General features: G+C 53.2%; 1 protein-coding gene across 1 annotated transcript in view; it reads left to right on the top strand.

Annotated features, from left to right (window-relative positions):
- The window catches only part of LOC138165229 (tyrosine-protein kinase receptor Tie-1-like), a 32,862-nt gene that overhangs the window by 14,168 nt on the left and 3,608 nt on the right, over positions 1-15,086 (top strand). Inside the window, exons 10-23 of the mRNA XM_069093346.1 lie at positions 2,502-2,660; positions 2,848-2,985; positions 3,133-3,429; positions 3,584-3,871; positions 4,113-4,303; positions 6,187-6,397; positions 6,683-6,793; positions 6,879-7,069; positions 9,321-9,434; positions 9,590-9,660; positions 10,435-10,475; positions 10,764-10,860; positions 11,383-11,482; positions 15,047-15,085. Coding sequence (XP_068949447.1) covers positions 2,502-2,660; positions 2,848-2,985; positions 3,133-3,429; positions 3,584-3,871; positions 4,113-4,303; positions 6,187-6,397; positions 6,683-6,793; positions 6,879-7,069; positions 9,321-9,434; positions 9,590-9,660; positions 10,435-10,475; positions 10,764-10,860; positions 11,383-11,482; positions 15,047-15,085 — 2,048 coding nt within the window. The remainder of the gene's footprint in view (positions 1-2,501; positions 2,661-2,847; positions 2,986-3,132; positions 3,430-3,583; positions 3,872-4,112; positions 4,304-6,186; positions 6,398-6,682; positions 6,794-6,878; positions 7,070-9,320; positions 9,435-9,589; positions 9,661-10,434; positions 10,476-10,763; positions 10,861-11,382; positions 11,483-15,046; position 15,086) is intronic.

Raw genomic sequence — 15,086 nt, 5'->3', positions numbered from 1 at the left:
GTGTGTGTGTGTGTGTGTGTGTGTGTGTGTGTGTGTGTGTGTTTTGCCCCATCCATCTCTATTCAGACAGCTCAGAGGTGCAGTTGATAGAGGGCTGGGCTTTTTATCTGAACACGAGTTCAAATTGGGTCTTGGATACTTACTAGCTGTGTGACCCAGGAAATATCACTTAACTTCTGTCTGTTTCAGTTTCCTCAACTCTAAAATGGGAATAGTAATAGCACCTACCTCCCATGCCACCTGGATGCCCCTGTATTTTATTCTTGAGGCAGTAGGGAGCTACTGAAGATTTTAGGCCAGATGCATGATATGGTCAGCCCTCAACCCTAGCCATAAAGAAGCATGGAGGGGGCAGCTAGGTGGCTTAGTGAATAGAGCACCAACCCTGGAGTCAGGAGGACCTGAGTTCAAATCTGGCCTCAGGTACTTAACACAAAAACTAGCTGTGTGACTTTGGGCAAGTCACTTAACCCCAGTTGCCCTCCAAAAAGCAAAAAAAAAAAGGAAGAAGAAGAAGCATGGAGAAGGGTTCAGTCTGAGGGGAATATAACGAGTTTCATTTTGAACCTGATGAGTTAGAGATGCCAAGCAGACATGTAGGTAGAGATGGACCACAGGTGCTCCCTGTGGGATTAGAGATCTGCAGAAAGACAGGGGCTAGAGAGCAGAGACCTAGGAGTCCTTTGAAGAGAGATGATTGAGCCATGGGAAATGATGAGGAAGAAGTTTAGAAAAAGAAGGGAGCCAGGCCAGGGCCCTGGGGAGACACGAGGGAGCAGGATGCTGACCCCATAGAGAGTCTGGATGGTCTGGCAAAGAGGAGGCAAGATCAGTTAGAGAAGGCCAGCAGAGTGCATGTGTCGTGGGGAGGCAGCATGTGAAGGCTTGGAGCAGGACTGAGAAGAGGCTGCTGCATGTTGCAGTGACCTTGGTGTGGGCAGTTTCCCTCTGGTGATGAGCTAGGAAGCCAGAAAGGCAAGGGGGAGGTGAGGAAGTGGAGACAGCGAAGGCCTCATTCTAGGAGTTTGTCTGTGGAAGGGTAGAGAGACAGAGGACAATAGCTTGAAGGATCCTATGAGGGGATCTAGTCTCTAGGCTATTAATTTATGTTTCACCCTCCATTGACCTTCACCCAAATGTTCTTAACCATCTTTTAAGGGTGATAGATACCTGGGCTTATTTGTGGGCAGCAGGAAGGAGCCAGTGGTCACAGGAGATTGTTCAACAAAAGGAGAGGGGGTGATGAAGATGGCCATTCCCTGTAGGGGCTAGGATCAAGGGCACTGGGGGAAGAGCTGGCTTTGGCCTCCTCTTCCTTAGAGATTGGAGTAGAGAAGATACTGAGGCCAGGGTTGGGAGACAATGAAGAGAGGTGTTGAGTTATAGAATGGGAGAGATGAGGGAGCTTGGGTCAGAGGCCTGGACTGGGAGCCGAGGAGGATGGCCCCAAGCTACTACTCCCCTACTAAGGAGTAGGGACAGGGTGGTTGGATAGGAGATTTGAGGTAAGAGGGGGAGACTCAGAATAGTGATAGAGAGTCCTTCTGACAACAATCGAAGGATTGCCCTACCCCGACTAAACTTAGAAATCATACATTTATAGTGAACCCAGAAGGCAGGCCACTTGGCTTCTTACCTCCCTCCCTCATCAGCTACAGAGCTTCCATGGAGGGCTGACAGCTGGGTCAGAAGCCTGGAGACTATGGCATGGGAAGATCCATTCAAGAATGTGGGAGTGGACATGGTGCAGTGATTGTCTTAACTTTGGTTCTGCTTGGTCCCAAACACAGAACTCAGAGTAATGGGTAGAGGTTACAGAGATATATTTAAGCCTGATATTAGGAGGGAAAACCTTCTTAACAATGAGCTGCCCCAAAGTGAAAGGGACTGCTTCACAGGGTAATGAGTTCCCAGTAGCTGGAGGTCTTAAGGCAAGGGTTAGATGGTCATTTGGAAGGGTTCATGCTTTAGGAAGATCAGGTTAAGGCTGACTTCCAATTATGGAATCCTATGGTCTGTGATTCCTTTAAGGTCACACTGGGAACATGGCCCACTTGCTAGGCCTCTTTCCACCATCTGGCACTGTTCCATTTGGGGGTCTCAGCTCCCTCTCGTGAGATGTTAGGAGTTTAACAGAGTTGGGGATCTAGAACCGGAAGACACTCTTAACAGGCATCTGGCCCAGCCTCCTCATTTTGTTGATGAGGAGACCGAGGCCCAGGGTATGTGGGGCATGGAGGAGTGACTTGCCAAATCCACCCAGAAGTAAGTGTCCTAGCTGCGAACTTGAGCCCTCTAGCTCCAGCCTGTGATCATGGCCTTTTCCCGTGTCTCAGGGACCACTCCATGCGTTCAATGGGCGCTGGCAGCAGAAAGGTCCCTTTTCTAGCCCAGGGTTGGGTTCCCTCCTTTCCTGTGAGTCTGTAAGCCTGAGGTACACACCACAGACCCTCTGAGGACCTCAGGGGTGGACCTTCATACAACTTCCTCCCCTCTCTCAGTCCCTCCAGTGCCCCTGGCCCCACCGAGGCTCCTAGCTCGCTTCAGTCGCCAACTTGTGGTCTCCCCACTGGTGCTGTTCTCAGGGGATGGACCTATCTCATCAGTGCGCCTACGTTACCGACCTCAGGACAGCTCTGCGGCCTGGTCCACAATTGTGGGTGAGTGAGCAAAGGGGAAGGGGGAACAGAGGGAGAATGACCAGGCTGAGGGAGAAGACAGGCTCTGGGGGGTGGCCGAAGGAAGGCCCACTGTAGTCCATGTTACCCTCCGTGAGCTCCCTCCCTCCATTCCTTCTTGCCTTCCTCTCCTGCTCTTCTTCACCACTGTGACCTCCCTTCCTGGCAGTGGACCCTGGCGAGAATGTGACCCTGATGAACCTCCGGCCTCAGACAGGGTACAGTGTTCTGGTGCAGCTGAGCCGCCCAGGAGAAGGGGGTGAGGGAGCCTGGGGGCCACCCTCCATCATGGCCACTGACTGCCTTGGTGAGAGTCCTGCCCATCTCTGGGGGGAGTGGAGGAAGGCCCTCCCAGGCAGACGCCTGACTGATGAAGGCTGTGTCCAGGAATAGGCTGTGGCCCTTTCTCCCTCCCTTGACCCCAGTCTGCCTAACCTCTACCCTCTGGCTTCAGAGCCCACGCTGCGACCTTGGCTGGAGGACTGGCATGTGGAGGCCCCGGACTGGCTTCGAGTGACCTGGTCCTTGCCTGCTGTGCCTGGTCCGCTGGTGGGAGATGGTTTCTTATTACACCTGTGGGACCCAGTACGGGGTCACGAGCTGCACAAGAATGTCACGTCCCCCCAGGCACGCACCGCTAAGCTGAATGGCCTCGTGCCTGGCACCTTCTACCAGCTGGAAGTGCAGCTCTATCATTGCACACGCCTGGGCCCTGCTTCCTCACCAACACGCGTGGTCCTGCCCCCCACTGGTACAGGGACACAGGAAGTGGGGGAAGGGAGGGGGTCACCATGGGAAGGCCATTGAGGAACCTGGGAGGTAGTGGGGATGGGGCCTACGGGATGTGGGAAGGCCTGGAGGGCATCAGTCCTTTGCTGTCCTTCCTCCTGACCCCCTCTCACCAGGTCCCCCAGCTCCAAGGCTACTCCGAGCTGAGGCCCTGTCAGACTCAGCGATCCGGCTGACCTGGCAACGTCCTGAGACTCCAGCAGGGGCCATTGCCAAGTACATTGTGGAGCTGCAGGCGGTGGGGGGCTCCGGGGAGCCATTGTGGATAGACACGGAAGGAGCTGAGGAGAGCACCATCATCCAGAGCCTCAATGCCAGCACCTGCTACCATTTCCGGGTTCGAGCCAGTGCCCAGGGCCCAGGAGATTGGAGCGAAGCAGTAGAGGAGATGACTCGGGGCAATGGTGAGGGGTGTCCTTCTCTGGGGGGGGTAATGGTGAGGGGCATCCTTTTTGGGGGGGCAATGGTGAGGGGTATCCTCTGGGGGGGACAAGGTGAGGGGCATCCTTCTCTGGGGGGGGTCAATGGTGAGGGGCATCCTTCTTTAGGGGCAGTTGAGGCTGGGGAGGGGGAAGGGGCATCTTCCCCACAGCCCTCTGTGCCCTGGCCAGCCCCTGAGCATTCCCCTCCTCGCCTCCTTCCCAGGGCTGGAGAATGAGGGCCCAGCCCAGCACAGCCGAACTGCAAGCCCTGGCCTGGACCAGCAGCTGGTGCTGGCTGTCGTGGGCTCTGTATCAGCTACGTGCCTCACTATTCTGGCTGCGCTGCTGGCCCTGGTCTGTATCCGCAAAAGCTGCCTCCATAGGAGACGGACCTTCACATACCAGTCGGGTTCGGTCAGTGGCCTGGCCCCACATGGGGCTCCATACAGCAACCCGTGGGTGGGTGCATGCATGTGTCTGTGCACATCAGAGTCTTCCTTCCAGCTTGGCATGTTGCTGCCCCCTCTTATCTCTGTCTGCTCTTTTGTCAGTGGGTCTCTGTGCACACACACCTTCACATGGGGTTTTGTTGGTCTGTCCATGGGTCTCAGGAGGAGGCCAAGGCTGAGGATTCCCGGAGTTGGGGGAGGGGGGTCAGACCTGAGACAAAGACATGTCTTAACCCCAGAGTTTCATCTCAAGCCAGGAGAGCCCCCCTGCCTATATTCTGAGGCTCCTTCCTCTTCACTTCAGCCTTCTGCCCAGTGCTGTGGGCCCTCCACCATGGCCTGGGTGGTTAGGCCAGGCCAGGCCAAGCCAGCAAGCATTTATTAAACACCAATAGTGTCCAAGGCCCTGGGCATAGAGTTACAAGCCAAAGGAGTCCTCGTCCCCAAGGAGGTCACCCCCCCCATCCATTTCTCTTTTGTGTGTTAGAATAGAAGCTCACAGGGAGCTTATGGGGTGGGAGGCAGGCACTGTCTTTCTTTGTCATTTGTATCTGTGCCTCCAAAGCTTAGCACATGGCCTGGCACAGAGTAAGCTCTTCATCAGTTCATCTCTCTACCTACCCTGGGGGTGGGGTAGGGGTGCAGAGAACAGCACAGACACAGAGAGAGAGTTTGAGGAGAAAGATGACATTGGTAGCTAAGGAGGTCAGAACTCCCTTAGGGTCTCTCAGGCTGAGCTGGGCCTAGAACGAAGCTCAAGATCCTGGGGGGAAGGGGAGGAGAGAGTGCATTCCCCATTCCAGGGGAGAGGAAATGAGGGTCCAGACATGGCATAGATATCATCTCACCTGGGTTTTAGCAAGGCTTTTGAGAAAGTATCTCATGGTACTTTGTGGAGAGATACGGGCAGTTAGGTGGATTCAAAGTCAGTTGGCCAGTTGAACTTTCAAGAGTAAGATGCCAATAAACCAGTGGCAACTTGGAATGTCTCCAGTGGATGGCCCAGGGGACCAATGTTGGATCTTGTCCCATTGAACGTTTTTACCATGGATTTATAAAGGCTTACATGGTACATTCATCGATCTTGCTGATGACACAAAGCTGAAAATTACTGGTGGGGTTAAATGCACTATAACTTCAATATTAGTGGCAGATGGTGGCCAAGGAAGCAGACAGAATGACAGGCCACATTGAGAAGCATTCTGTTCAGGAAGAAGGAGGTAGCGGTTTTACTGTGTTCTGCCCTGGAGCTTGGGGCCTCATGTTCAGTTCCGGGAATTACAGTGTAGAGGAAGACCATTATTGATCTGGGGGGTATCCAGAGGAGGGCAGTCAGGGTGGTGAAGGGCCAGAGCCCGTATTCTTGAGGATCAGTTGTGGGAATTGGGTGTGTCTATCCTGGACAAGAGAATATTCAGAGGGACAATGAGAGATGTCTTCAGGTCTTTGAAGGACTGTCATGTGGAAGGGGAATCAGCCTTGTTCTGCATGAGGAATGATAGAGGGACTCTGCAAAGAGGCAGATTTAGGCTTTGAGTACTAATCCAGAGAGCTGTCCCAGCATGGAAGGGAATGCCTCAGGAGCTAAAGGATTTACCCTCCCTGGAGATATTAGATATGAGGATCCTTGTTCATGAACCAACTGGTCCCTGAGCCCTATGATTTTGCCTTTACCCATATCTCTGGTGTAGCTGTACGTGTTGTTCACCTCTGTCTATGTTTACCTCTGTTCACACATTCTGCACCCATGTGTCCTTATCTTCCAGTAGCTCTGGGGATAGACTGGTTGCTGTTCCTATAACCTCTTCTGTCTTCACCTGAAGTGACTGTCTATTCTGTCCCCAAAAGGGGGAAGAGACTGTCCTACAATTCAGCTCTGGGACGCTGACCTTGACTCGTCGTCCAAAACCACAGCCAGAGCCTTTGAGCTACCCTGTGCTGGAGTGGGAAGACATCACCTTTGAGGACCTCATTGGGGAGGGTAACTTTGGCCAGGTCCTCCGTGCCATGATCAAGAAGGATGGGCTCCAGATGAATGCAGCTGTCAAGATGCTCAAAGGTCTCAGCCCTATCCTAGCCTCCAGTCCTCAATGCCTATCCTGTCCCTGAATTTTGCAAGCCCTGACCCCTGAGCAACTACCTCTAACCTTTGACCCCATTACTTCTAGCTGCCCAGCTGCAATCCAAACCCCTGACCTCAGTTCGACCCCCATCCCCCACCCTACCTTAGTCAAACCCACTCCATGCCCGAGGTATACCCCAACCCAAAGCCTGTGTTTAGTCCCAATTCTGGGACCCCAGTGGCCACTTCAACTCTGATTATACTGGTTCCTATTGGGTCCAGAGTTTGCCTCAGAGAATGACCACCGTGACTTTGCTGGAGAATTGGAGGTGCTGTGTAAGCTTGGACACCACCCAAATATTATCAACCTTCTGGGAGCCTGTGAGAACCGAGGTGAGGCCCTTTCCCACTCTGACCCCTGTCCCCAACCCCAGAATCACTCCCTGATCTGACGTTCCTCCACCCTCATCACCCCTAGGATACCTGTACATAGCCATCGAGTATGCACCCTATGGGAATCTTTTGGACTTCCTTCGAAAGAGCCGAGTGCTGGAGACAGACCCCGCCTTCGCACATGAGCATGGCACTGCCTCCACACTCACGTCCCAGCAACTGCTGCGCTTTGCCAGTGATGTGTCCAAGGGCATGCAGTATCTGAGTGAGAAGCAGGTGCTGCCCATGGGGAGCTGGGCAAAGAGGGGGTAGAGCCCTGGGTGATGAAAGAGCAAAGCTAGGGAGACCAACCAAGAAACAAGCATTTATTAAATACCTGCCATGTGTCTGGCACTCAGAAACATGCTGTGGTGCCCAGGGAGCAGCTTTCTCCCCACAGAGTCCAGATGCCCACCCCCAGGAGGAAGCTCTACCCATGTATTGTCCTAAGCGTCTCAGTGTCCCTTCCCCCTTTCCTCCTCCTGCCCAGGGAAGGATCTCTTCTCCCCTTTTGTCCCTGGCTCCCTCTGGGGGAATATTTCTTTCCTCCATCTGGGAAGTCCAGGAGTAGCTGCTGCAGCAGACAGCCCAGCTTCTGTTTGACTGCCTCTGGAAGACGCACAAACATAGCAGTTTCACATCTCAGGATTTCTCTGTTCACACCTCCCTAAACTCAAGTGATGACAGCTTCCTTTGCTAACTTCCACAATCAGCTTCCCATTCCTGGCTGTTCAGGACCCTGCCACTAGTGAGCTCCCGAGCACAGCCTTTGAGCTGTCCTCTCTTGGCACTGGGGAGCAGTCAAAGGGTAAAAATCCCCAAGCCTCTAGCCTAGCCATGTTCCAAATGCCCTTCATTCAATTCAGGTGGTCAGCAAGCCCTTATTAAGCACCTGCTGTGTACCAGGAACTGTGCTAAGAACTGATGATAGGGGGAAAAAAAGTAAGAAGAACAGTCCCTGCCCTCAAGGGGCTCACATTCTAAGCGGAGACAACATGTATAAATCAAAACATTCGAGCTAAGAACAGACTAGATAGAAGGGAACCTGGGAGGGGAACCAGGAGAGGCCTCCTGAATGAGGTGAGATGGCGGCTGAGTCTTGAAGGAAGCCAGCAGAGCTAAGAGTAGAGGTAAGGGGCAGCCAGTACAAAGCTACAGAAGTCAGAGAAGGAATATCATGATCAAGGAATGCCAGTGGCTATGGAGCAAGTAGGCTCAATCCTGGGCCCTCTGCTTTCCTCCCTCTAAACTCTTTCACTTGGTGGTCTCAGCCGCTCTCTAGGTTCAGCTATCGTCTCTATGCAAAGGATTCCCAGTTGTCTATATCCAGCCTTAACCTCTCTCCTGAGCGTCAGTTCTATATAACTAACTGTCTGTTGGATATCTCAGATTGGATGTCATAGACATCACAAATTCTGGCACATTAACCATTTGCAGTGCCTCTGAAGTCTGCATGAGCCCTTTCCCAGGACCTGCAAATGGACTCTCTCTGCTTCTCAGAAAGATCCTGGCTAGCCTGGCTGGTCTTATTCTCTACCCACAGTTAGTCTGAGACTTGAGGCAATGAGGCAAGGAGGTCTAAGGTAGAAGGCACTAAATTTGAAGGAAAAGATTCAGGGTTCAAATTTCCCCTTTGCTACTATTTTGATGACCTTGGACCAGTCTCACTTCGCTGGGCTTCAGTTTCCTCATCTGTTAAGTGAAGGAACTGGAGAAGATTACAGATTCACAAAGTTGGAAGAGACCTTGAGTAAATCTAGTTTGACCCATCCCCATTCCTTCCTCCCCGGCCCATGACCAACTCAGCAGGTGTCCATTCGGCCTCTGCTGAAAGACCCCTGAGGCACCTCCCAGTTCTAGACCTCTGCTCCTCTGACCTCCTTGGACTGTGAGTGGAGGCCCTTTTTTATTCATTTTTGTCCTTCTTGAGGCAGTGCAGACCAACTCCCATGTCCTTGTAGCCCCAGCCCTTCATCTGCCACCACCCACCTGAACCCAGAGGGTTCTGACAAAGCAGGAGAAACTTTGGGGTCTGAAGGACCTGGGATAGTTGTCCATATCCAGACAATCTCTGAATTTCCTAGGGAAGTCAAAACTGTCCCCTTCATAAAAAGATTAGCAGTCTCTCTTGTCCATAACCAATGCCCAAAATATGCCCTGCACATCCTATGCTCTACTCTAAACCAACCTCCCATGACCCATCTTTCTCTGTGCCCACACCATGCCCTGAACCTATGGCATTCCTATGACCTACTACCTATATGCACACTATACTCTGCCTTTTCTGTGCCCAGCCCTAAAGTAGTTCCCCACCTTGTTTTATTCCCATACCATGCCTTGTACAACCTCCTTTCATCCCTGGACCCACAGTGTCCCTATGGACCAACACCATGCCCCGTGCCCCTCTGCTCTCATCCCTGGACCCACAGTACCCCCATGCCCCTCTGCTGTCATCCCTGGACCCACAGTGCCCCCATGTCCCCTGAAGTTCATCCACAGGGATCTGGCAGCCAGGAATGTGCTTGTGGGAGAGAATCTGGCCTCCAAGATTGCAGACTTTGGCCTTTCCCGGGGGGAGGAGGTCTACGTGAAGAAGACAATGGTGAGTCTGGGGCCATTCAGTCCAATCCTCAAGGATCCCCCAAGCCTTATACCCCCCAGTCACCCCAAACCCTATTACTCCCCCAGTACACCTAGCTTCCCCCTTCCTACCCTCAACGTGACCCTAACACTCGCTTGGTATCTCCTCGGTCCCAGGGTCGGCTCCCTGTGCGCTGGATGGCCATCGAGTCCCTGAACTATAGTGTCTACACCACCAAAAGTGATGTGTGAGTGAAAAAGGGGGTTTAAGGGAGAAGCAGACATAGGATGTAGGAGAGAGAAGGGGTGACAGGAGAGGGATGGAGAGGGTGATCGGGTTAGGGAGAGGAGAAAGAGTGACAGAGGGGATATAAGGAGAAAAAGCGGGTGAGCGTAAGAGAGAGGAGAGGTGATAGGCTAGGGATAGATAGGAGAAGGGGTGATGGGGGTGGGATGAGGAAGAAGAGAAAAGATGAAGGTAGATTTAGGGAGAGAAGGGGACAGAGTGAGCATGAGGGAAAGAAAAGGGCACTGGATAGGTCTGGGGGGTGGAGGGAGGGAGCAGGGAGACTGGTGGGGCTTAGGAAGCCAATGAAGGTCACTGGGGATAGATCTAGGCTGAGGGCTCAGCCCAGCTGGCACCCTTGGGGAGGCTGGGGGTTGAAGGAGTGGCAAGGTATGGGGAGCCAGTGGAGGGTCTGAGGAACCTGGTCTACGGTTAGAGAATATCGTCCACCACCATCAGTCACTGAGGATCCTTGCTCCAGACACTTGTCTCCCCTTTACCCCCATCTCCGGTGGATGCCACCTCCCCAGCCCAGGAGAGAAGGCCTTATTGTTACATCATCCAATACATTGTTCTTTTGGGACACTGTGACATTGTTGTCCGTCAGTCTGAGTCTGGCCCCAGTGATTCCCAGCTGGTGCCCTGGAATGGGAGGGGAAGAGTCCGTGAGGGAGGGGTGTATGTGTGGCCACCCTGACTCACCCAGCTTAACAAGGCTGCTCTCTTCTCTTTGCAGTTGGTCCTTCGGGGTTTTGCTCTGGGAGATCGTAAGCCTTGGTAAATCCTTCGGGGCCTCTCCCCATTAATGTTCCCCACTTCCACTCCAGCCTCGCCTCTCAGTCCCATACTCTAAGCATGGTGATGGATCACAACCTGGCCCCAAAACCAAATCCATTGTCATGGAGACCTATTTCCAGTCCCTCAGTCACATCCCCCAACACCCCCTAAATGGCCCCAGTCCATCTCACCCACCACCTACTCACATCTGCCCATGACAGTCCCTGCCCTGGTGGGGCCCGGGAAGGGCAGGGGGGCAGCACTCTAAGGCCAGGCCTCCTCTTGCAGGGGGCACGCCATACTGTGGAATGACATGTGCTGAACTCTATGAGAAGCTGCCCCAGGGTTACCGGATGGAGCAACCTCGAAATTGTGATGATGAAGTGTATGTTGGCCCTGCCCCTTCTCTCCCACACCCTCAAGGGCCCCAGGCCTTTGGACTGAGTGCAGGTCATGCCCAACTTCAGCTGAGAGTCAGGGGTGTGCCACTCCCCAAGCCTGAAAATAGGCTGGGACTGGAGGGTCCCCGACCTTGTGTCTGCTGGGACTGAGTCACTGTCACCCCAACCCCAACCCGCCCCCTCAGGGCCTGAAGGGCAGAGACCTCCTACTTACTGTCCAATGTCCTGGCCCAGGTGGGTGCCTCACACTCACACACATTATTCACACCAGGTCTTGAGGTTAGTGATTCCTCATCACAGAGCTCAGGGTCCTGGATCTCCCGTACCCTCCCATGTCCTAAGCCCGAGAGTCAAGGCCTGAGGGTTAACATTCCCCCAAAGCCCAGATCTAGAGTCAAACCTCCACTCTGCAGATCAGTGATGCCTCACTTGTATCCGCACACTCCAGTCTTGGGGGTCGTGTCCCCACGTGCCCAGTTCTGAGGGTCGGTGACTTCCCCCTGTAGGTACGAGCTGATGCGCCAGTGCTGGCGGGATCGTCCCTATGAAAGGCCGCCCTTTGCACAGATCTCTCTACAGCTTGGCCGCATGTTAGAAGCCAGGAAGGTGAGAACATGTGACTGGCCCCAGGAGGGGAGGTCAGCTTCTAGAACCCCCTTTTCTCCTTCAGCACCACCTTCTCTCCCCAATCTGCTCTGTCTCTGCTGCCAGACCCAAGGATGATTCAGCAGATAGCCTCTCTTTCCTGGTTTCTCTCTGTCCTGGAAAATAGGACATTAGCCCCAGGCTCTGGGCTCTGTGTTCCAGGTTCCAGGCCCCAGGCTCTGGGCTCTTCCCTTTCCATCCTCCACTTAATGAGCCCACAGCCCTGTGAGGAACTTCTGGGGTTTTACTCAGAGTAGAAACAAATGAACAGAGTGGCCTTAAAAGTCAAGGAAGACAGTGACAGAGAATCTCCAAGCCCGCCAACATAGTGCCAAGGGTGCAGCAGGGCCCTCATTGGTCACGTCGCTGCTCAGCCATGCTCCCTTTATCCAGCCCTTCCTGGAAGCTGGCCCTTTGCTCCAGGCTGAGAGGGACCCCAGTAACTTAAGGAGGGAGGGAACAGATGATCAGAGCAGGGAGAGGGAAATAAGGAGGATGGGGGTGCCTCCTGAGTATGAAGGGCTTCTACAGGCTGAGCCGAGGGGTGGGGGATGGTCCTGGGGGAGGCCATTCCAGGCCTGGAGCAGGGAGGAAAAAGCATAAGAACTGCAGCCCATTTAGACTGGAACCCAGCCTAGGCAAAGGTGAGGAGTAAGAGAAAAGGCTAAAAGTGTAAGCTGGGCCTTCTAGCTTGTAAAGGCCTTGAATGCCAATATCACAAGTTTGTGCTAGAATGAGCAGAGGGGTATCCCAGGGAGAATGCAGCTCTGGCCACTTGGGAAGGGTGGCTCAGAGAGGGCCACCGAGGCACTGGTGAAGGGGCTGTCACGTCCAGATGGTTTCCAAGGTCTCTTCCAGCTGAGATTCTGAGATTGCTGGGGAGAGGAAAAGAGAGCACAGACTTGGGCAGGATCCATGAGGTGGAAGACATGGTGAACAGGAAGATGAACAGGGGCCTGGGTTTGGGGGCTGCTGGAGGGAAGGGGGAGAGATAAGGGGAAGTGGCACAGAAACCAAATGGGCCTCCTGACAGGACTCAGGGAGTTGGGAAGATAGGCAGGGGAATGAATTCAGTTTGGGACAGAAAGAAATATAACTCAGGAGGACAGTCAAGGCTGGACTTGAGGTGACCGCTGAGGCCAGAGGAGAAAAGAGGCAGCTGATATATTGGATAGCGCCCTGGACTTGGAGTCAGAAGGACCTGAATTCAACTCCTGCTTCAGACACTTATTAGCTGTGTGACCCTGGGCAGGTCACTTACCCTCTGCCTGCCTCAGTTTCCTCCTCTGTAAAATGGGAATGATAATAGCACCTACATCCCAGAGTCATAGTGAAGATGAAAGACGCTAACACTGGTGAAGCGCTTTGCAGATTTGGAAGAGAAATAGAAATGCTGAGGATTGGGGAAGGTATCAAGAGAAACAGAGAAAGACCAGTCAGAGAAGTAGAAGGAGCAGGAGATGTGAGGGACCTTAGTCCAACTTTGCTTTGGAACCTCTGCTTGTCAGCAGCCCCAACAGCTGCTTAAGAGACAGCTTTAGCTGTTCTCCCCAGCCTCTGTCAGCCACCCAGGCAGGAGGTCGGTCTTCCATAGGATCTTGGCTGGTGGAGGTCTTAGAGCCTCCCTGCCTCACCCTCCCTCTGGGGCGCCTCTCCAAAAGCATGTCTACCCTACTCCCCTCCACTGATCTTTATGCTGGGGGTGGCAGCAGGAGGCCGACCTTGGGCGTTTCCCTGGGACCCTGAACACCATCCGAATGTTCTCCACCCCTTCTCATCCCACACTGACCAGGCCAAGTGTCTGAGCAATTAAGGCAGCCTGCCATTCGACTCCAGGAGGAATCAGTGCCCACCTACCTCCCCTTCACTCAGCTGGCCACTCTCGGTGCCTTCCTTGGTCCCTGCAGCTGCTTTGAAGGGGAAGCTGGGTAACTCCCAGTCCTCTATCCCTTTCGTGTGACCATTTCCTTCGAAGGGCCTGGGGAATCATCTCAACCAACTTCATATTACCGATGAACAAATAGGGAGGAGGGAAGTGACTTGTCCAAGGTCATCTGCTAGCAGTGCCAGTGGAATCAGACCCAGGATTTTGGGAAGGCACTGCTGAGTCCACAGGGGTAGAAGGAAGGGAGGAAGTTAGGGAGGGAGGGAGGGAGAAAGGAAGGAAAGAATTCAATTTAGGTTGAGTGTCAGGAAGAACCCTCTAACCTTGAGAGCTGTCCCAGTGTGGAAGGGGCTGCCTTGAAAGGTGGAGAACTGAGGGGCGGCCAGGTGGCTCAGCGAGTAAGAGCACCGGCCCCAGAGTCGGGATGACCTGGGGATCAAATCTGGGCTCAGATACTCAGCACCACACCCAGAAATAACTGGCCGTGTAACCTTGAGCAAGTTACTTAACCCCGATTGCTTTAAAAAAAAAAAAAAGAAAGGTGGAGAACTCCCTGTCCTTAGAGGTCATGGTGCAGAGATAGTGCAATGCCCATGGCTTGAGGCAGTGTACAAGTTGGACTAAGTGCTGGTGACATGCCTCCCAGCTCTCAAATTCTAGAATTCTGTGGTGTCTGCATCAAAAGGGGAAGCTACACAGGCACACATGTACACACACGCACACACATGTACACACGTGCACACACGTATCTCATCCCAGGTTTATAGTCCTTGAAAGCCCCCAGGTAGGTGCTGCATCTGACCTGCTCAGTCCTTTCCCAATCCTTTATCCGAGATGGGGGAGTTTACACTCATCCCTTTATAAATTTCGTCTCATTCGATTCAGCTCAATTCTGAAGCCCCTCAGTATCCTTTGGGATCCTAACGCTGATAGCCAGGATGTCAGCTCTTCCCAACTCAAACTCCATGAGCCTGTCTCTACCCTTTTAGCCAGGTCATTCATAAAAGTGTTGACGGGCATAGGATCAAACACAGATCCCTGGGGCCCTTGTCTGGAGACTTCTCCTGAGGTTGTCTCTGAGACCATCACAGATTCCCATCTGGTCACTAACCTGGCTCTAACTGCTGATTGCCCTCTCACCCAGTCCACCTGTTACCACCTTCTCCCCAAGGACTTTGTGAGAAGTGGTTGAATGTCTTACTTGAACCTGGCCGGGCGTGTTAATAATAAGTATTCCCCATAACTCTGAAGCTTCTCCAGGTCTCCTCCTAGCTTTTGTCCCCATCCCCAGAAAACTGGGCTTTTTTTTTTTTTTTGGCCTTTTGGAGAGGGTAAGATGGGGCGATTGGAGTTAAGTGACTTGCCCAAGGTCACACGGCTAGTAAGTATTGTGTCTGAGGCCTGATTTAAACTCAGGTCCTCCTGACTCCCGGGCTGGTGCTCTATACACTGCACCACCTAGCTGCCCAAACTGGGCTTCCTTTGCAGAGTCATGGAATCTGGGACTGGGAGGGACCCCAAGACATTTAGAAAATGTGGATTGTTGCCTGTGCCTTAACAGGGGGTGGGAGGGAGATGATGTCCTAGAGGATGACCCCAGAGCCATCTCTGGTGCCAACACCCTCCTCTCCCTCTCTCAGGCCTACGTGAACATGGCGCTGTTTGAAAACTTCACCTATG

The sequence above is a fragment of the Petaurus breviceps genome, unplaced genomic scaffold (genome assembly GCF_028583685.1).
Source record: "Petaurus breviceps papuanus isolate PSGF00001 unplaced genomic scaffold, PetGlider_PUasm1.0 208, whole genome shotgun sequence".
NCBI classification, from domain to species: domain Eukaryota; kingdom Metazoa; phylum Chordata; class Mammalia; order Diprotodontia; family Petauridae; genus Petaurus; species Petaurus breviceps.
Note: the sequence above shows the minus strand (reverse complement) of the source record. Positions and strands in the feature narration are given on the sequence as shown.